General features: G+C 51.4%; 1 protein-coding gene across 1 annotated transcript in view; it reads left to right on the top strand.

The window, feature by feature from the left end:
* Positions 1 to 2,061: 2,061 nt before the first annotated feature.
* Positions 2,062 to 21,547, top strand: part of LOC144675729 (tyrosine-protein phosphatase non-receptor type 6-like) — a gene marked incomplete at its 3' end in the record, with an annotated part of 38,605 nt that continues 19,119 nt past the window's right edge. Inside the window, exons 1-3 of the mRNA XM_078536349.1 lie at positions 2,062 to 2,450; positions 17,715 to 17,837; positions 20,676 to 20,870. Coding sequence (XP_078392475.1) covers positions 2,443 to 2,450; positions 17,715 to 17,837; positions 20,676 to 20,870 — 326 coding nt within the window. The remainder of the gene's footprint in view (positions 2,451 to 17,714; positions 17,838 to 20,675; positions 20,871 to 21,547) is intronic.

Genomic DNA, 21,547 nt, shown 5'->3' with positions numbered 1-21,547 from the left:
TTCTATATATAAACCACCCCCGCACCCCTCGATTAGATTCCAGTCTGTAACTCAGTCCCGGGCATCTGTTATTCTATATATAAACCACCCCAAACCCCTCGATTAGATTCCTGTCTGTAACTCACTCCCGGGTATCTGTTATTCTATATATAAACACTCCCCGAACCCCTCAATTAGATTCCAGTGTGTAACTCACTCCGGGTATCTGTTATTATATAGTCATGGGTACATTGAGGCCGACAGCACAGAAAAAGGCCTTTCGGCCCATCGAGTCTGTGCTGGTTGAACACAAGTACCGAACTATTCTAACACCATTTCCCAGCACTAGGCCCATAGCCTTGTGTACCATGGGCATCATCGCAAGTGCACATCCAAATACTTCTTCAATGTTATGAGAGTTTCTGCCTCTTACCACCCTTTCAGGCAGTGAGTTCCAGATTCCCACCACCCTCTGGGTGAATAAATTCTTCCTCACATCCCCTCTTAAACCCCCTGCCCCCTTACCTTAAACCTATTCCCCCTGGTTATTGATCCCTCCACCAAGGGGAAAAGTTCCTTCCTCTCTACCCTACCTATTCCCCTCATAATTTTATACACCTCAATCATGTCCCCCCTCAATCTCCTCTGCTCCAGGGAAAATAACCACAATCTATCCAATCTCTCCTCATAACTAAAGCTCTCCAGCCCAGGCAACATCCTGGTAAATCTCCTCTGCACTCTCTCTAGTGCAATCACATCCTTCCTATAACACGGATTCCAGAACTGCACGCAATACTCTAGCTGTGGCCTAACCAGCGTTTTATACAGTTCTAGCATAACCTCCCTGCTCTTATACTCTACGCCTCGGCTAATAAAGGCAAGTATCCCATATGCCTCCTTAACCACCTTATCTACCTGTCCCGCTACCTTAAAGGGCCAGTGGACATGCACACCAAGGTCCCTCTGATCCTTGGTAATTCCCAGGGTCCTACCATTCATCGTGTATTCCCGTGCCTTGTTTGTCCTGCCCAAGTGCATCACCTCACACTTATCCAGGTTAAATTGCATTTGCCACTGATCAGCCCATCTGACCAGTCCGTCTAGATCCTCCTGTAACCTAAGGCTGTCCTCCTCACTATTTACCACCCCACCAACTTTCGTGTCATCCGCAAACTTACTGATCAACCCTCCCACATTCAAATCTAAATCATTTACATATAAACCACCCCGAATCCCTCGATTAGATTCCAGTCTGTAACTCATTCCCGGGTATCTGTTATTCTATATATAAACCACCCCGATCCCCTCGATTAGATTCCAGTATGTAATTCACTCCCGGATATCTGTTATTCTATATGTAAACTACCCCGAACCCCTCGATTAGATTCCAGTCTGTAACTCACTCCCGGGTATCTGTTATTCTATATATAAACCACCCGAACACCTCGATTAGATTCCAGACTGTAACTCAATCCCAGGTATCTGTTATTCTATATATAAACCACCCCGAACACCTCGATTAGATTCCAGTCTGTAACTCACTCCCGGGTATCTGTTATTCTATATATAAACCACCCCGAACCCCTCGATTAGATTCCAGTCTGTAACTAACTCCCGGGTAACTGTTATTCTATATATAAACCACCCCGAACCCCTCGATTAGATTCCAGTCTGTAACTCACTCCCGGGTAACTGTTATTCTATATATAAACCACCACGAACCCCTCGATTAGATTCCAGTCTGTAACTCACTCCCGGGTATCTGTTATTCTATATATAAACCACCTGAACCCCTCGATTAGATTCCAGTCTGTAACTCACTCACGGGTATCTGTTATTCTATATATAAACCACCCCAAACCCCTTCCCCTCTGACTGCCCGGACTGTTGATCCTCCTTAGTCCTGACTTCCTCCTTCTCTGCGGCTTTAATTTCTGCAACTTTGTGTGTCTCTCTCTCTCTCTCTCTCTCTCTCTCTCTCTACGTGACCTCTCCATAGCGTGTTTTGCTGCTCTGTTAACCAGAAGTGACATCTCTGGACCTGACCACAGCGAGAGCGAGAGAGCGAGAGCGAGAGAGAGAGAGAGAGAGAGAGAGATCAAGAGCAATTCTCCGTGTAGAGAAGGAGAGCGAGCGAGAGAGCGATAGGGAGCAAAGCCCCGCGTGAGAGAGAGAGAGAGAGAGGGAGGGAGAGCGAGAGAGAGAGATAGCAAAGCTCAGTGTGAGAGAGAGAGAGAGACAACGAGAGAGAGAGAGGGACAGAGATCCCGACGGTGAACGCCAGCAACGGGGTGAACGAGAGAGAGAGAGACGGAGAGAGAGAGAGAGAGAGGAACGGAGAGAGAGAGAGAGAGAGGCTTGCGAAAATAGGCTGGGAAATCGTCATTGGTAAAGACTTGGCCGTTACAGACGATCCTTTCCTCTCGACGCGAGAGAGAGAGAGAGAGAGAAACAGAGGCCACGATGGTCCGGTAAGATTCGCCCCACCACCCGCCGCGTGCTTCTGCATGTCTGTCCCGCAGAACGTACAGGGTCCTCGAGGGGAACGCCCTAACAACCTCCACACCCCACCGCCGCCCCACGCCCACCACCACCTCCCACACACCCCCACCGGAGTTGGGGGTTACCTCCCAGGTTGCGAAATCCAAGGCCTAAAACACCCGGATCCTTCCAGTGCTTCTCCGGCCTAGTCGAGGGGGGACTTTCCCCGAATGGGGCCCTAGGCTTGAGGGGTAGTGGTGGGGGTTCAGGCACTCCGAAACGCTCAGCGTTTCCCCCTAACCCGCCCGCAGGGCACGAGAGGGAGTCATGGAGGGCCTAGAGGGAGCTTTACTCTGTATCTAACGCCGTACTGTACCTGCCATGGGAGTGTTTGATGGGGACAGTGTAGAGGGAGCTTTACTCTGTATCTAACCCCGTGCTGTACCTGCCCTGGGAGTGTTTGATGGTGACGGTGTAGAGGGAGCTTTACTCTGTATCTAACCCCGTGCTGTACCTGTCCTGGGAGTGTTTGATGGTGACGATGTGGAGGGACCTTTAATGTGGATGTAACCCCATGCTCTTCCTGTTCTGGTAGTTTTTGATGGGGACGGTGTAGAGGTAGCATTACTCTGTATCTAACCTCGTGCTGTACCTGTCCTGGGAGTGTTTGATGGGGACGGTGTAGAGGGAGCTTTACTCTGTATCTAACCTCGTGCTGTACCTGTCCTGGGAGTGTTTGATGGGGACAGTGTAGACGTAGAGTTACTCTGTATCTAACCCCGTGCTGTACCTGTCCTGGGAGTGTTTGTTGGGGACAGTTTAGAGGGAGATGTACTCCATATATAACCGCATGCTGTCCCTGTCCTGGGTGTGTTTGATGTGGACAGTGTAGATAGAGCTTTACTCTGTATCTAATCCCGTGCTGTACCTGTCCTGGGAGTGTTTGATGGGGACGGTGTAGAGTGAGCTGTACTCCATATCTAACCACGTGCTGTCCATGTCCTGGGAGTGTTTGATGGGGACAGTGTAGAGGGAGCTTTACTCTGTATCTAACCCGTGCTGAACCTGTCCTTGGAGTGTTTGATGGGGACGGTGTAGAGGGAGTTTTAGTCTGTATCTAACCCCGTGGTTTAGCTGTCCTGGGAGTGCTTGACCGGGACGATGTAGAGGGAGCTTTACTCTGTATATAAAACCATGCTGTTCCTGTCCTGGGAGTGTTTGATGGGGACAGTGTAGAGGTAGCTTTACTCTGTATCTAACCCCGTGCTGTACCTGTCCTGGGAGTTTTTGAATGGGACAGTGTAGAGGGAGCTTTACTCTGTATCTAATCCCGTTCTGTACCTGTCGCTGCAGAGTTTGATGGTGACAGTGTCGAGGGAGATTAACTCTGTATATAATCCCGTGCTTTACCTGTCCTGGGAGTGTTTGATGGTGGCAATGTAGAGGGACCTTTACTCTGGATGTAACACCATGCTCTTCCTGTTCTGGGAGTGTTTGATGGGGACGGCGTAGAGGGAGCTTTACTCTGTATCTAACCCCGTGCTGTACCTGTCCTGGGAGTGTTTGATGGCGACAGTGTAGAGAGAGCTTCACTCTGTGTCTAACACCGTGCTGTACCTGTCCTGGGAGTGTTTGATGGGGACGGTGTAGTGGGAGCTTTACTCTGTATCTAACCCTGTGCTGTCCCAGCCCTGGGAGTGTTTGATGGGGGACGGTGTAGAGGGAGCTTTACTCTGTATCTAACCCCGTGCTGTACCTGTCCTGGGAGTGTTTGATGGGGACGGTGTAGAGGGAGATTTACTCTGTATCTAACCCTGTGCTGTCCCAGCCCTGGGAGTGTTTGATGGGGACGGTGTAGAGGGAGCTTTACTCTGTCTCTAACCCCGTGCTGTCCCTGACCTGGGAGTGTTTGATGGGGACAGTGTAGAGGGAGCTTTACTCTGTAACTAACCCCGTGCTGTACCTGTCCTGGGAGTGTTTGATGGGGACAGTGTAGAGGGAGTTTTACTCTGTATGTAACTCCGTGCTGTACCTGTCCTGAGAGTTTTTGAATGGGACGGTCTAGAGGGAGCTTTACTCTGTATCTAACCCCATGCTGTACCGGTCCTGGGAGTGTTTGATGGGGACAGTGTAGAGAGAGCTTCACTCTGTGTCTAACCCCGTGCTGTACCTGTCCTGGGAGTGTTTGATGGGGACAGTGTAGAGGGAGCTTTACTCTGTAACTAACCCGGTGCTGGACCTGTCCTGGGAGTTTTTGAATGGGACAGTGTAGAGGGAGCTTTACTCTGTATCTAAACCTGTGCTGTACCTGTACTGGGAGTGTTTGATGGGGACGGTGCAGAGGGAGCTTTACTCTGTATCTAACCCCGTGCTGTACCTGTCCTGGGAGTGTTTGATGGGGACGCTGTAGAGGGAGCTTTACTCTGTATCTAACCCCGTGCTGTACCTGTCCAGGGATTGTTTGATGGGGACGGTGTAGAGGGAGATTTACTCTGTATCTAACCCCGTGCTGTACCTGTCCTGGGAGTGTTTGATGGCTAGAGTGTAGAGGGAGATTTACTCTTTATCTAACCCCGTGCTTTACCTGTCCAGGGAGTGTTTGATGGTGACGATGAAGAGGGACCTTTACTCTGGATGTAACCCCATGCTCTTCCTGTCCTGGGAGTTTTTGATGGGGACGGTGTAGAGGGAGCTTTACTCTGTATCTAACTCCGTGTTGTACCTGTCCTGGGAGTGTTTGATGGGGACAGTCTAGAGGGAGCTTTACTCTGTATCTAACCCCTTGCTGTGCCTTTCCTGGGAGTGTTTGATGGGGACGGTGTAGAGGGAGCATTACTTTGTAACTAACCTATGCTGTACCTGTCCTGGGAGTGTTTGACGGGGACAGTGTAGAGGGAGCTTTACTCTGTATCTAACCCCGTGCTGTTCCTCTCCTGGGAGTGTTTGATGGGGACAGTGTAGAGGGAGCTTTACACTGTATCTAACCCCGTGCAGTACCTGTCCAGGGAGTGTTTGATGGGGTCAGTGTAGTGGGAGCTTTACTCTGTATCTAAAACTATGCTGTATCTGACCTGGCAGTGTTTGATGGGGACAGTGTAGATGGAGCTTTATTCTATATCTAACCCCGTGCTGTACCTGTCCTGGGAGTGTTTGAGGCGGACAGTGTAGAGAGAGATTTGCACTGTATCTAACTCCGTGCTGTACCTGTCCTGGGAGTGTTTGATGGGGACGGTGTAGAGGGAGCTTTACTCTGTATCTAACCCTGTGCTGTACCTGTCCTTGGAGTGTTTGATGGGGACGGTGTAGAGGGAGCTTTACTATGTATGTAAAACCATGCTGTATCTGACCCGGGAGTGTTTGATGGGGACAGTGTAGATGAGGATTTACTCTGTATCTAACCCCGTCCTGTTCCTGTCCTGGGAGTGTTTGATGGGGACGGTGTAGAGGGAGCTTTACTCTGTATCTAACCCCGTGCTGTACCTGTCATGGGAGTGTTTGATGGGGACGATGTAGAGGGAGCTTTACTCTGTATCTAACCCTGTGCTGTACCTGTCTTTGGAGTGTTTGATGGTGACAGTGTAGAGGAACCTTTACTCTGTATCTAAACCTGTGCTGTGCCTGTCCTGGGAGTGTTTGATGGGGACAGTGTAGAGGGAGCTTTACTCTGTATGAAACCCCATGCTGTACCTGTCCTGGGAGTGTTTGATGGGGACAGGGTAGAGGGAGCTTTACTCTGTATCTAAGCCCGTGCTGTACCTGTCCTGGGAGTGTTTGATGGGGACGGTGTAGAGGGAGCTTTACTCTGTATCTAACTCCGTACTGTACCTGTCCTGGGAGTATTTGACGGGGACAGTGTAGAGGGAGCTTTACTCTGTATCTAACCCTGTGCTTTACCTGTACTGGGAGTGTTTGATGGGGGCAGTGTAGAGAGAGATTTGCACTGTATCTAACCGCGTGCTGTCCCTGTCGAGGGATTATTTGAATGGGACAGTGGAGAGGGAGATTTACTCTGTATCTAACCCCGTGCTTTACCTGTCTTGGGATTGTTTGATGGGGACGGTGTAGAGGGAGCTTTAATCTAAATCTAACCCCGTGCTGTACCTGTCCTGGGATTGTTTGACGTGGACTGTGTAGAGGGAGCTTTACTCTATATTTCACCCCGTGCTGTACCTGTCCTGGGAGTGTTTGATTGGGACGTTGTAGAGGGAGCTTTACTCTGTATCTAACCCCGTGCTGTACCTGTCCGTGGAATGTTTGATGGGGACAGTGTAGAAGGAGCTTTACTCTGTATCTAACACAGTGCTGTCCCTGTCCTGGGAGTGTTTGAATGGAACAGTGTAGAGGGAGCTTTACTCTGAATCTAACCCCATGCTGTTCCTGTCCGGGGAATGTTTGATGGGGACCGTGTACAGGGATCTTTTCTCTGTATCTAACCCCGTGCGGTACCTGAACTAGGATTGTTTGACGGGGACAGTGTAGAGGGAGCTTTACTCTGTATCTAACCCCGTGCTGAACCTGTCCTGTGAATGTTTGATGGGGACGTTGTAGAGGGAGCTTTACTCTGTATCTAACACCGTGCTCTACCTGTCCTGTGAATTTTTGATGCGACCGTGTAGAGGGAGCTTTACTCTGAATCTAACCCTGTGCTGTACTTGTCCTGGGAGTGTTTGATGGGGACGATGTAGAGAGAGCTTTTCTCTGTACCTAACCCTGTGCTGTACCTGTCCTGGGAGTGTTTGATGGGGATGGTGTAGAGGAAGCTTTACTCTGTATCTAACCCCGTGCTGTATCTGTCCTGGGAGTGTTTGATGGGGACGGTGTAGAGGGAGCTTTACTATGTATCTAAAACCATGCTGTATCTGACCTGGGAGTGTTTGATGGGGGACGGTGTAGAGGGAGCTTTACTCTGTATCTAACCCCGTCCTGTTCCTGTCCTGGGAGTGTTTGATGAGGACAGGGTAGAGGGAGCTTTACTCTGTATCTAACCCCTTGCTGTGCCGTTCCTGGGAATGTTTGATGGGGACGGTGGAGAGGGATCATTACTTTGTAACTAACCTAAGCTGTACCTGTCCTGGGAGGGTTTGATGGGGACAGTGTAGAGGGAGCTTTACTCTGTATCTAACCCCGTGCTGTACCTGTCCAGGGAGTGTTTGATGGAGACGGTGTAGAGGGAGCATTATTCTATATCGAACCACTAGGTGTTCCTGTTTTGGGAGTGCTTGATGGGAACGATGTAGAGGGAGCTTTACTCTGTATCTAAAACCATGCTGTACCTGTCCTGTGAATGTTTGATGGGGACGGTGTAGAAGGAGCTTTATTCTATATCTGTCCCCGTGCTGTACCTGTCCTGGGATTGTTTGAATGGGACAGTGTAGAGGGAGATTTACTCTGTATCTAACTCAGTGCTGTACCTGTCCTGGGAGTGTTTGATGGGGACGGTTAGAGGGAGATTTACTCTGTATCTAACCCCGTGCTGTACCTGTCCTGGGAGTGTTTGATGGGGACGGTTAGAGGGAGATTTACTCTGTATCTAACCCCGTGTTGTACCTGTCCTGGGAGTGTTTGATGGGGACGGTGTAGAGGGAGCTTTACTCTATATCTAACCCCGTGCTGTACCTGTCCTGGGAGTGTTTGACGTGGACTGTGTCGAGGGAGCTTTACTCTATATCCAAACCCGTGCTGTACCTGTCCTGGGAGTGTTTGATTGGGGCGTTGTAGAGGGAGCTTTACTTTGTATCTAACCCCGTGCTGTACCTGTCCGGGGAATGTTTAATGGGGACAGTGTAGAAGGAGCTTTACTCTGTATCTAACCCCGTGCTGTACCTGTCCTGGGAGTGTTTGATGGGAACAGTGTAGAGGGAGCTTTCCTCTGAATCTAACCCCGTGCTTTTCCTGTCCGGGGAATGTTTGATGGGGACCGTGTACAGGGAGCTTTTCTCTGTATCTAACCCCGTGCTCTACCTGTGATGGGATTGTTGGATGGGGACCGTGTACAGGGAGCTTTTCTCTGTATCTAACCCCGTGCTGTACCTGTCCTGGGAGTGTTTGATGGGGGACAGTGTAGAGGGAGCTTTACTCTGTATCTAACCCCGTGCTGTACTTGTCCTGGGAGTGTTTGATGGGGACGATGTAGAGGGAGCTTTATTCTGTACCTAACCCCGTGCTGTACCTGTCCTGGGAGTGATTGATGGGGATGGTGTTGACGATGCTTTACTCTGTATCTAATCCGGTGCTGTACCTGTCCTGGGAGTGTTTGACGTGGACTGTGTAGAGGAAGCTTTAATCTGTATCTAACCCCGTGCTGTACCTGTCCTGGGAGTGTTTGATGGAGACAGTGTAGAGGGAGCATTATTCTATATCGAACCCCTTGGTTTTCCTGTCCTGGGAGTGCTTGATGGGGACAGTGTAGAGGGAGTTTTACTCTGTATCTAACCCTGTGCTGTCCCTGTCCTGGGAGTGTTTGATGGGGACAGTGTAGATGGAGCTTTACTCTGTATCTAAACCCGTGCTGTACCTGTCCTTGGAGATTTAGATGGGGACAATGTAGAGGGAGCTTAACTCTGTATCTAACCCTGTGCTGTCCCTGTCGAGGGATTGTTTGAATGGGACAGTGTAGAGGGAGATTTACTCTGTATCTAACCCCGTGCTGTACCTGTCCTGGGATTGTTTGATGGGGATGGTGTAGAGGGAGATTTACTCTGTATCTAACACCGTGCTGTCCCTGTCCTGGGAGTGTTTGATGGGGACGATGTAGAGTGAACTGTACTCTGTATGTAATCCCGTGCTGTACCTGTCCTGGTAGTGTTTGATTGGGACGTTGTAGAGAGTGCTTTTCTCTGTACCTAACCCTGTGCTGTACCTGTCCTGAGAGTGTTTGACGTGGACTGTGTAGAGGAAGCTTTACTCTGTATCTAACCCCGTGCTGTACCTATCCTGAGAGTGTTTGACGTGGACTGTGTAGAGGAAGCTTTACTCAGTATCTAACCCCGTGCTGTACTGTCCTGGGAGTGTTTGATGGGGAAAGTGTAGAGGAAGCTTTACTCTGTATCTAACCCTTGCTTTAGCTGTCCTGGGAGTGTTTGATGGGGACGGTGTAGAGGGAGCTTTCCTCTGTATCTAACCCCATGCTGTACTTGTCCTGGGAGTCTTTGATGGGGACAATGTCGAGGGAGTTTTACTCTGTATCTAACACTGTGCTGTACCTGTCCTGGGAGTGTTTGATGGGGACGGTGTAGAGGGAGCTTTACTCTGTATCTAACACCGTGCTGTACCTGTCCTTGGAGTGTTTGATGGGGACAGAGTAGAGGGAGCTTTAACTCTGTATTGAACCCGGTGCTGTGACTTTCCTGGGAGTGTTTGATGGGGACGGTCTAGAGGGAGCTTTACTTTGTATCTAACCCCGTGCTGTACCTGTCCCGGGAGTGTTTGATGGGGACGGTGTAGAGGAAGCTTTACTCTGTATCTAACCCCGTGCTGTACCTGAACTAGGATTGTTTGACGGGGACAGTGTAGAGGGAGCTTTACTCTGTATCTAACCCCATGCTGTAACTGTCCTGGGAGTGTTTGATTGGGACCGTTTAGAGGGAGCTTTACTTTGTATCTAACGTCTTGCTGTACCTGTCCTGGGAGTGTTTGATGGGGACAGTGTCGAGGTAGTTTTACTCTGTTTCTAACCCCGTGCTGTACCTGTCCTGGGAGTGTTTGATTGGGGACACTGTCGAGGTAGTTTTACTCTGTATCTGACCCCGTGCTGTACCAGTCCTGGGAGTGTTTGATGGTGACAGTGTAGAGGGACCTTTACTTTGTAACTAACCTATGCTGTATCTGTCCTGGGAGTGTTTGATGGGGACAATGTCGAGGGTGTTTTATTCTGTATCTAACACCGTGTTGTACCTGTCCTGGGAGTGTTTGATAGGGACGGTGTAGAGGGACCTTTACTCTGTATCTAACCCCATGCTGTTCCTGTCCTGGGAGTGTTTGATGGGGACAGTGTAGAGGGAGCTTTACTTTGTATCTAACCCCGTGCTGTACCTGTCCTGGGAGTGTTTGATAGGGACGGTGTAGGGGGACCTTTACTCTGTATCTAACCCCATGCTGTTCCTGTCCTTGGAGTGTTTGATGGGGACAGTGTAGAGGGAGCTTTAACTCTGTATTGAACCCGGTGCTGTGCCTTTCCTGGGAGTGTTTGATGGGGACGGTCTAGAGGGAGCTTTATTTTGTAAGTAACCTATGCTGTACCTGTCCCGGGAGTGTTTGATGGGGAAAGTGTAGAGGGAGCTTTACTCTGTATCAAACCCCGTGCTGTACCTGTCCTGGGAGTGTTTGATAGGGACGGTGTAGAGGGACCTTTACTCTGTATCTAACCCCATGCTGTACCTGTCCTGGGAGTGTTTGACGGGGACGGTGTAGAGGGAGCTTTACTCTGTATATAACCTCGTGCTGTACCTGTCCTGGGAGTGTTTGATGACGACAGTGACGAGGAAATTTTAGTCTGTATCTAACCCTATGGATTGCCTGTCCTGGTAGTGCTTGATGTGGACGATGTAGAAGGAGCTTTACTCTGTATCTAACCCCATGCTCTTCCTGTCCTGGGAGTGTTTGCTGGGGACGGTGTAGAGGGATCTTTACTCTGTATCTAACCCCGTGCTGTACCTGTCCTGAGAGTGTTTGAATGGGACGGTGTAGAGGGACTTTTACTCTGTATCTAACCCCGTGCTGATCCTGTCCTGGGAGTGTTTGACGGGGACAGTGTAGAGGGAGCTTTACTCTGTATCTAACCCATGCAGTACCTGTCCTGGGGGTGTTTGATGGGGACGCTGTAGAGGGAGATTTATTCTGTAACTTACCCCATACTGTTCCTATCATGCGAATATTTGATGGGGACAGTGTAGAGGGAGCTTTACTCTGTATCTAACCCCGTGGTTTACCTGTCCTGGGAGTATTTGATGGGGAAAGTGTAGAGGGAGCTTTACTCTGTATCTAACCATGTGCTGTACCTGTCCTTGGAGTGTTTGATGGGGACGGTGTAGAGGGAGCTTTACTCTGTATCTAACCCCATGCTGTTCCTGTCCTGGGAGTATTTGATGGGGACGGTGTCGAGGGAGCATTACTCTGTATCTAACCCCGTGCTGTACATGTCCTGGGAGTGTTTGATGGGGTCAATGTACAGGGAGCTTTACTCTGTATCTAACCCCGTGCTGTCCCTGTCCTGGGAGTGTTTGATGGGGACGGTGTAGAGGGAGCTTTACTCTGTATCTAACCCCGTGCTGTACCTGTCCTGGGAGTGTTTGATGGGGATGGTGTAGAGGGAGCTTTACTCTGTATCTAACCCCATGCTGTTACTGTCCTGGGAGTATTTGATGGGGACGGTGTCGAGGGAGCATTACTCTGTATTTAACCCCGTGCTGTACATGCCCTGGGAGTGTTTGATGGGGACACTGTCGACGTAGTTTTACTCTGTATCTATCCCCGTGCTGTACCTGTCCTGGGAGTGTTTGATGGTGTCAGTGTAGAGGGAGCTTTACTTTGTAACTAACCGATGCTGTACCTGTCCAGGGAGTGTTTGATGGGGACAGTGTAGAGGGAGCTTTACTCTGTATCTAACCCCATGCTGTACCTGTCCTGGGAGTGTTTGATGGGGACGGTGTAGAGGGAGCTTTACTCTGTATCTAACCCCGTGCTGTACCTGTCCTGGGAGTGTTTGATGCGGACGGTGTAGATGCAGCTTTACTCTGTATCTAACCCCGTGCTGTACCTGTCCTTGGAGTGTTTGATGGGGACGGTGTAGAGTGAGCTTTTCTCTGTATCTGACTCCGTGCTGTACCTGTCCTGGGAGTGTTTGATGGGGACACTGTCGAGGTAGTTTTACTGTGTATCTAACCCCGTGCTGTACCGGTCCTGGGAGTGTTTGATGGTGACTGTGTAGAGGGAGCTTTACTTTGTAACTAACCTATGCTATACCTGTCCTGGGAGTGTTTGATGGGGACGGTTTAGAGGGAACTTTGCTCTGTATCTAACCCCGTGCTGTACCTATCCTGAGAGTGTTTGATGTGTACGGTGTAGAGGGAGCTTACCTCAGTATCTCATGCCGTGCTGTACCTGTCCTGGGAGTGTTTGATGTGCACGGTGTAGATGGAGCTTACCTCAGTATCTAACGCCGTGCTGTACCTGTCCCGGGAGTGTTTGAAGGGGACAGTGTAGAGGGAGCTTTACTCTGTATCTAACCCCGTGCTGTATCTGTCCTGGGAGTGTTTGATGGGGACGGTGTAGGGGTAGCTTTACTCTGTATCTAACCCCGTGCTGTATCTGTCCTGGGAGTGTTTGATGGGGACGGTGTAGAGGGAGATTTACTTTATATCTAACCCCGTGCTGTACCTGTCCCGGGAGTGTTTGATGGGGACAGTTTTGAGGGAGCTTTATTCTGTATCTAACCCCGTGCTGTCCCTGTCCTGGGAGTGTTTGATGGGGATGGTCTAGAGGGGGCTTTTCTTTGTATATGTCCATGTGCTGTAACTGTGCTGGGAGTGTTGGATGGGGACAGTATAGAGGGAGTTTTTTTCTTATCTAACCCCGTGCTGTACCTGTCCTGGGAGTGTTTGACGGTGGATGGTGTAGAGGGAGCATTACTCTGTATCTAACCCCGTGCTGTACCTGTCCTGGGAGTTTTTGATGGGGACTGTGTAGAAGGAGCTTTACTCTGCATCTAACCATGTGCTTTAACTGTGCTGGGAGTGTTTGATGGGGACAGTGTAGAGGGAGCTTTACTCTGTATCTAACCCCATGCTGTACCTGTCCCTGGGGTGTTCGATGGGAACGGTGTAGAGGGAGCTTCACTCTATATCTAACCCCGTGCTGTACCTGTCCTGGGAGTGTTTGATGCGGACATAGTAGAGGGAGCTTTACTCTGTATTTAACCCCGTGCTGTACCTGTCCTGGGAGTGTTTGTTGGTGACAGTGTAGAGGGATCTTTACTCTGTATCTAACCCAGTCCTGTACCTGTCCTGGGAGTGTTTGATGGGGACAGTGTAGAGGGAGATTTACTCTTTATCTAACCCCGTCCTGTACCTGACCTGGGAGTGTTTGATGGGGTCAGTGTATAGGGAGCTTCACTCTGCATCTAACCCCGTGCTGTACCTGTCCTGTGAGTGTTTGATGGGGACGGTGTAGAAGGAGCTTTACTCTGTATCTAACCCCGTGCTGTACCTGTCCTGTGAGTGTTTGATGGGGACGGTGTAGAAGGAGCTTTACTCTGTATCTAACCCCGTGCTGTACCTGTCCTGGGAGTGTTTGAAGTGGACTGTTTAGAGGGAACTTTACTCTGCATCTAACCACGTGCTTTAACTGTGCTGGGTGTGTTTGATGGGGACGGTGTAGAGGGAGCTTTACTCTGTATCTAACCCCGTGCTGTACCTGTCCTGTGAGTGTTTGATGGAGACGGTGTAGAGTGAGTTTTACTCTGTATCTAACCCCGTGCTGTACCTATCATGGGACTCTTTGTTGGTGACAGCGTAGAGGGAGCTTTATTCTGGATCTAACCCCGTGCTGTACCTGTCCTGGGAGTGTTTGATGGGGACGGTGCAGAGGGAGCTTTACTCTGCATCTAACCCTGTGCTGTCCCAGTCCTGGGAGTCTTTGATGGGGACAGTGTAGAGGGAACTTTACTCTGTATGTAAACCCGTGCTGTACCTGCCCTGGGAGTGTTTGTTGGGGACAGTGTAGAGGGAGCTTTACTCTGTTTCTAACCCCGTGCTGTACTTGTCCTGGGCGTGTTTGATGGGGATGGAGTAGAGGGAGCTTTACTCTGTGTCTAACCCCGTGCTGTACCTGTCCTGGGAGTGTTTGATGGGGACAGTGTAGAGGGAGCTTTACTCTGTATCTAACCCCGTGCTGTACTTGTCCTGGGAGTGTTTGATGGGGATGGAGTAGAGGGAGCTTTACTCTGTATCTAACCCCATGCTGTACCTGTCCTGGGAGTGTTTGATGGGGAAGGTGTAGAGGGAGCTTTACCCTGTATCTAACCCCGTGCTGTACCTGTCCTGGGAGTGTTTGATGGGGACAGTGTAGGGAGAGATTTACTCTGTATCTAACCCTGTGCTGTACCTGTCCTGGGAGTGTTTGATGGGGACGGTGTAGAGGGAGCTTTACTCTGTATCTAACCCCGTGCTGTACCTGTCCTGGGAGCGTTTGATGAGAATAGTCCCGGCCATTTTAATTTTTTAAGTGTATTTTTCTGCAATTCTCTCCATTTTGGAGATTCTTAATGTTGTAAATAGTGGGAGCTGAAGGTGGTCCAGTGCCCTGTTTAAGGTACTTGCTGGAGTTTTTCTGATGAGGGGATGGAGAGGGTTGATGAGGGTACTGCAGTAGATGTGGTGTAACTGGAATTCCAGAAGACATTCGATGCAGTGCCACATGACAGACTTGCGAACAAAGTTATAGCTCACGGAATAAAAGGGACAGGAGCGACGCGGATAGGGAATGGGCTGAGTGGACGGGAAACAGAGGGTTGTTGGTTGTTTTCTCGGACTGGAGGAAGGTTTGGTGCGGAGTTCCCCAGGGGGGTCAGTGTCGGGGACCCTTGCTCTTCCTGATGTACACGAGTGACCTGGACCTGGGTGTGCGGGGCACACATTCCAAAACCTGCGGACGATACGAGACTTGGGAGCGTTGTGGACGGTGAGGAGGACAGTGCAGAACTTCAAAAGAACGTAGACAGGTTGGAGGAATGGGCGGACAAGTGGCAGATGCAGTTTAATGCAGAGAAGTGGGAAGTGCTTGATTCTGGTAGGAAGAACGTGCAGAGACAATATAAAATAAAGGGTACAATTCTAAAGTGGGTGCAGGGGCAGAGGGAGCTGGGGGTATATGTGGGTAAATCATTGAAGGGGCAGGACAGGTTGAGGGAGCGGTTAATGAAGCAGACAGTACCCTGGGCTTTATTAATTGGGGCAGAGAGCACAGGAGCAAGGAGGTTATGTTGACCTTGTCCAAGTTCGGCCTCAGTGGGATTATTGTGTCCAGTTCTGGGCTCTGCACTTTGGGAAGGATGTGAAGACACTGGGAGAGAGCGGGGGAAGAGATTCAGAGGAACGGTTCCAGAGCTGAGGAACTCCAGTTCCGTGGATCGATGGGAGACGTTGGGGGAATGTTCTCCTCGGAGAAGAGAAGGTGGAGAGGAGACTCGATCGAGGGGTTCAAAACCGGCGAGGTTGGGGGGGGAGGTCTGGGACAGAGTCGATCAGGAGAAACTGTCTCCCATTGAGGAGCGAGAACGAGAGGGACACAGGTTTGAGGGGATAGGGAAGAGAAGTGACGGAGACCCGAGGAGACACTCCCTCACACTGCAGAAGGAGGGCACAGTGAGCAATTCGGAAAGCCGATCGAATGTTACCGGCTGTCGCGAGGGGGAATTGAACACAGAAGTAGAGAGGTTCTGCTTCAGTTGTGCAGAGCACTGGTGAGACCACATCTGGAGTATTGTGTACAGTCTTGGTTTCCTTATCTAAGGCAGGACGGAGAGGCGTTAGAAGCAGTTCAGAGAGAGGTTCCCCAGACTAATACCAGGAATCACAGAGCAGAAGAGACCCTTTGGCCCATCGACATGTGAGAAACCCCTGACCTACCTACCCTAATCCCATTTCCCAGCACTTGGCCCCATAGCCTTGAATGTTTATGAGATGCCAAGTGCTCATCCAGGTACTTTTTAAAGGATGTGAGGCTAACCCTCCTCCACCACCTTCCCAGGCCACGCATTCCAGACCCTCACTACCCTCTGGGTAAATATTCCTCACATCCGCCCCCCCCTAAACCTCCTGCCCCTCTCACCTTGAACTTATGTCCCCCTCGTGACTGACCCTTCAACTAAAGGGGAACAGCTACTCCCTATCCACCCTGTATATGCCCCCTTATCATCTTGTCCACCTCAATCAGGGTCGCCCCCTCAGTCTTCTCTGCTCCAACGCAAACAACCCAAGTCTATCCAACTCTCTCTTCCTATCTTAAACGTTTCATCCCGGGCAACATCCTGGTGAATCTCCTCTGCACCCCCCTCCCAAGTGCACTCACATCCTTCCTATAATGTGGCGACCAGAACTGCACACAGTACTCCAGCTGTGGCCTCACTGGAGGAAGTTACAGAGATAGGGAGGGTTGTAGGGGCTGGAGGAGGTTACAGAGATAGGGAGGGGTGTAGGGGGCTGGAGGAGGTTACAGAGATAGGGAGGGGTGTAGGGGGCTGGAGGAGGTTACAGAGATAGGGAGGGTTGTAGGGGCTGGAGGAGGTTACAGAGATAGGGAGGGTTGTAGGGGGCGGAGGAGGTTACGGAGATAGGGGTGGGAGAGCAGGCCCAAGGGGCTGAGTGTCCCACCCCCCCACCCCCACCATCCCCCATCCCGCTCCCGATCCGTATTCCCGTGGGCAGAGCCAGCGTCGGTGGGCCGGGTGGTCCCGAGCGGCTGCGCGAGGGCTGAGAGTCTGGGAGGGGCTGCTGGAGCAGTGCGCGGAGGAGTATGAGGTGGAGGATTGGTGGGGGGATGGCGAGGGAGAGGCGGCAGGGCAGGGGGTGCTGGGGCGAATCGCGTTCCGGGACGCGCCAGGCCCAGGGCCTGAGGGTGGGCCCAGAGCCTGAGGGTAGGCCTGGGGTCTGATGGTAGGCCAAGAGCCTGAGGGTGGGCCCAGGCCTGAGAAGAGGCCTGGAGCCTGAGGGTAGGCCTGGGGCCTGAGGGTAGGCCCAGGGCCTGAGTGTCGGCCAAGAGCCTGAGGGTCGGCCCGGGGCCTGAGGGTAGGCCCAGAGCCTGAGGGTAGGCCTGGAGCCTGAGGGTAAGCCAAAAGCCTGAGGGTGGGCCCTGGGCATGAGGGTAGGCCCGGATCCTGAGGGTAGGCCTGGGGCCTGTGGGTAGGCCTGGGTCCTGAAGGTAGGCCAAAAGCCTGAGGGTGGGCCCGGGGCCTGAGAGTAGGCCCGGAGCCTGAGGGTAGGCCCGGGGCCTGAGTGTCGGCCAAGAGCCTGAGGGTGGGCCCGGGGCCTGAGGGTGGGCCCGGATCCTGAGGGTAGGCCCGGGGCCTGAGGGTAGGGCCGGGGCCTGAGTGTCGGCCAAGAGCCTGAGGGTAGGCCCGGGGCCTGAGGGTAGGTCTGGAGCCTGAGGGTAGGATTGGGGCCTGAGTGTAGGCCCGATGGTCAAATGGCCGGGGGTGGCGCAGGGAAGTGGCCGGAGGGAGTTAACCCGTGTGCTTTTTTGTTGTTTTTCCTTTTCCTCAGATGGTTTCACCGGGACATCAGCGGCACTGAGGCTGAGAAGCTGCTGAAGGCGAGGGGAGTCCACGGGAGTTTCCTGGCTCGGCCCAGCAAGCAGAACCCGGGCGACTTCTCACTCTCGATACGGTGAGTGGGAGCCGTGGCCGGACAATGTCCTGCTCCAAACGGCAACCCCTTACTCCCTCGGCCAACCTCCTCCTCCACCCACCCATCTCTGTAACCTCCTCCAGCCCCAACAACCCTCCCTATCCCTGTAACCTCCTCCAGCCCCTACAACCCTCCCTATCTCTGTAACCTCCTCCAGCCCCGACAACCCTCCCTATCTCTGTAACCTCCTCCAGCCTCTACAACCCTCCCTGTCTCTGTAACCTCCTCCTCCACCCTCCCATCTCTGTAACCTCCTCCTCCACCCTCCCTATCCCTGTAACCTCCTCCAGCCCCTACAACCCTCCCTATCTCTGTAACCTCATCCAGCGCCTACAACCCTCCCTATCTCTGTAACCTCCTCCAGCTCCCTACAACCCTCCCTATCTCTGTAACCTCCTCCAGCCCCTACAACCCTCCCTATCTCTCTAACCTCCTCCAACCCCTATAACCTACAGGTTATCTCTGTAACCTCCTCCAGCCCCTACACCCCTCCCTATCTCTGTATCCTCCTCCAGACCCTACAACCCTATCCCTGTAAACCCCTCCAGCTCCAACAACCCTCCCTATCTCTGTAACCTCCTCCAGCCCCTACACCCCTCCCTATCTCTGTAACCTCCTCCAGCCCCTACAACCCTCCCTATCTCTGTAACATCCTCCAGCCCCTACAACCCTCCCTATCTCTGTAACCTCCTCCAGCCCCCTACCACCCTCCCTATCTCTGTAACCTCCTGAAACCCCTACACCCCTCCCTATCTCTGTAACCTCCTCCAGCCCCTACACCCCTCCCTATCTCTGTAACCTCCTCCAGCACCGACAACCCTCCCTATCTCTGTAACCTCCTCCAGCCCCTACACCCCTCCCTATCTCTGTAACCTCCTCCAGCCCCTACACCCCTCCCTATCTCTGTAACCTCCTCCAGCCCCGTCAACCCTCCCTATCTCTGTAACCTCCTCCAGCCCCTACAACCCTCCCTTTCTCTTAAACAGTATAAAACCCATCGCATTTCTGTAGCTCTGAGGGAGAGGCAGACAGACTCGAAACCTTAACTCTGTTTCTCTCTCCACAGATGCTACCAGACCTGCTGAGTTTTTCCCCAGCATTTTCTGTTTTTATTCCTGGTATTGCCTGACTGTTTGATCCAGGATTTGTTTCCCAGGAGGCTTGGACTGGGGAAGAAGGAACGAGAGAGGCAGTGATGGAGAGAGTGATGAGAGAGACGGGGTGGGGGGCAGAGAGGAAGACAGAAAAAGAGAGAAGTGACGACAGAAAGTCTGAGAGAGAGAGAGAGAGCGAAGGAGAGAGACACAGAGAGTGAGACAAAGCAAGAGAGACAAAGAAAGAGAGAAATTAGAGAAAGAGAGAGAGAGAGGGAAAGAGAGAGAGACAGAGAGAGAGCGAGACAAACAGAGAGGGAGAGAGACAGAGAGAGAGGGAGAGGGAGACTGAGTCACAGAGAGAGACAGAGAGAGACAGACAGAGGGAGAGAGTGACATAGAAAGAGAGAGACACAGAGAGAGAGAGGGAAAGCGAGAATAAGAGTGTGGCAGAGACAGAGAGAGAGAGAAAGTGAGAGACAGAGAGAGATAGACAAAGGAAGAGAGTGACATGGAAAGAGATACAGAGAGAGACAGAGAGAGAGAGAAAGCAAGAGACTGAACGTGACAGAGAGAGAGAGACAGAGAAAGACAGAGGGAGAAAGTGACATAGAAAGAGAGAGAGAGAGATACAGAGATAGACAGAGAGAGAGAGAAAGCAAGAGACTGAGTGACAGAGAAAGAGACAGAGAGAGACTGAGAGTGACAGAGAGGCAGAGAGAGAGAGAGAGAAAGCGAGAGACTGAGAGTGACAGAGAGAGAGAGAGAGAAAGCGAGAGACTGTGACAGAGAGAGAGAGAGAGAGAAAGCGAGAGACTGAGAGTGACAGAGAGAGAGAGAGAGAGAAAGCGAGAGACTGAGAGTGACAGAGAGAGAGAGAGAGAGAGAAAGCGAGACACTGAGAGTGACAGAGAGAGAGACAGAGAAAGACAGAGGGAGAGAGTGACATAGAAAGAGAGAGAGATACAGAAATAGACAGAGAGAGAGAGAGACTGAGAGAGAGACAGAGAGAGAAAGAGAGACAGGGAGAGAGAGTGACATAGAAAGAGAGAGAGAGATACAGAGAGAGAGAATGTGAGAGACTGAGTGACAGAGAGAGGGAGAGAGAAAGTGAGAGAGTGAGAGTGACAGGGAAAAAGGGAGACAGAGAGAGAGAGAGAAACTGTGAGAGACACACAGAGAGAGTGAGATGGAGATGAGAGAGAAAGGGAGACAGAGAAAAGAGAAAGGGGGGAGGGAGATTGAAACAGGGAGAGAGAGATAGAGAGGGAGAGAGGTAGAGAGCAGGGAGAGGGAAGAGAAGAGGGAGACAGAAGGGGTGGAGAGAGAGAGGCAGAGAAAGAGACAGAAAGAGAGAGAAAGGAAGAGAGAGAGAGACAGAGACAGAGAGAGAGAGAGAGACAGAGAGAGAGAGACAGAGAGAGAGAGAGAGACAGAGAGAGAGGGAGAGGCAGAGAAAGAGACAGAGAGAGAGAGACAGAGAGAGAGAGAGACAGAGAGAGACAGAGAGAGAGGGAGAGGCAGAGAAAGAGACAAAGAGAGAGAGACAGAGAGAGAGAGACAGAGAGAGAGGGAGAGGCAGAGAAAGAGACAGAAAGAGACAGAGAGAGAGAGAGAGAGAGGAAGAGAGATAGCGCAGCCATGTTTGCTGGTGCCCTCCCTGATGCCTGACCAGTCCAGGGTTGGACAGTAAAATCTCTGCACCCCTCCATCCTCTCGCTAGGGTCGGGGAGCAGGTGACGCACATTCGAATCCAGAACACCGGAGACTACTACGACCTGTACGGAGGAGAGAAATTTGCCACCCTCTCCGAGCTGGTCCAATATTACACAGAACAGGAGAACACCTTGCAGGACAAGGATGGGACCATCATCGAACTCAAGTACCCGCTCAACTGCTCGGACCCCACCAACGAGAGGTAAGCAAGGGGGCCAGAGACAGACAAACCACACACCGATACCACTCTGGCATAACCCTCACTGTAACACTCTGATATACCCCACACCCCTCACTGTAACACTCTGATATACACCACACCCCTCACTATAACACTGTGATATATCCCACACCCCTCACTGTAACACTGTGATATATCCCACACCCCTCACTGTAACACTGTGATATATCCCACACCCCTCACTGTAACACTCTGATATACCCCACACCCCTCACTGTAACACTCTGATATATCCCACACCCCTCACTGTAACACTCTGATATATCCCACACCCCTCACTGTAACACTCTGATATACCCCACACCCCTCACTGTAACACTCTGATATACCCCACACCCCTCACTGTAACACTCTGATATATCCCACACCCCTCACTGTAACACTCTGATATACCCCACACCCCTCACTGTAACACTCTGATATACACCACACCCCTCACTGTAACACTCTGATATACCCCACACCCCTCACTGTAACACTCTGATATACCCCACACCCCTCACTGTAAGACTCTGATATATCCCACACCCCTCACTGTAACACTCTGTTATGTCCCACACCCCTCACTGTAACACTCTGATATATCCCACACCTCTCACTGTAACACTCTGTTATATCCCACACCCCTCACTGTAACA

This window comes from Cetorhinus maximus, unplaced genomic scaffold, assembly GCF_964194155.1.
Source record: "Cetorhinus maximus unplaced genomic scaffold, sCetMax3.hap1.1 HAP1_SCAFFOLD_1128, whole genome shotgun sequence".
NCBI lineage: Eukaryota > Metazoa > Chordata > Chondrichthyes > Lamniformes > Cetorhinidae > Cetorhinus > Cetorhinus maximus.
Note: the sequence above shows the minus strand (reverse complement) of the source record. Positions and strands in the feature narration are given on the sequence as shown.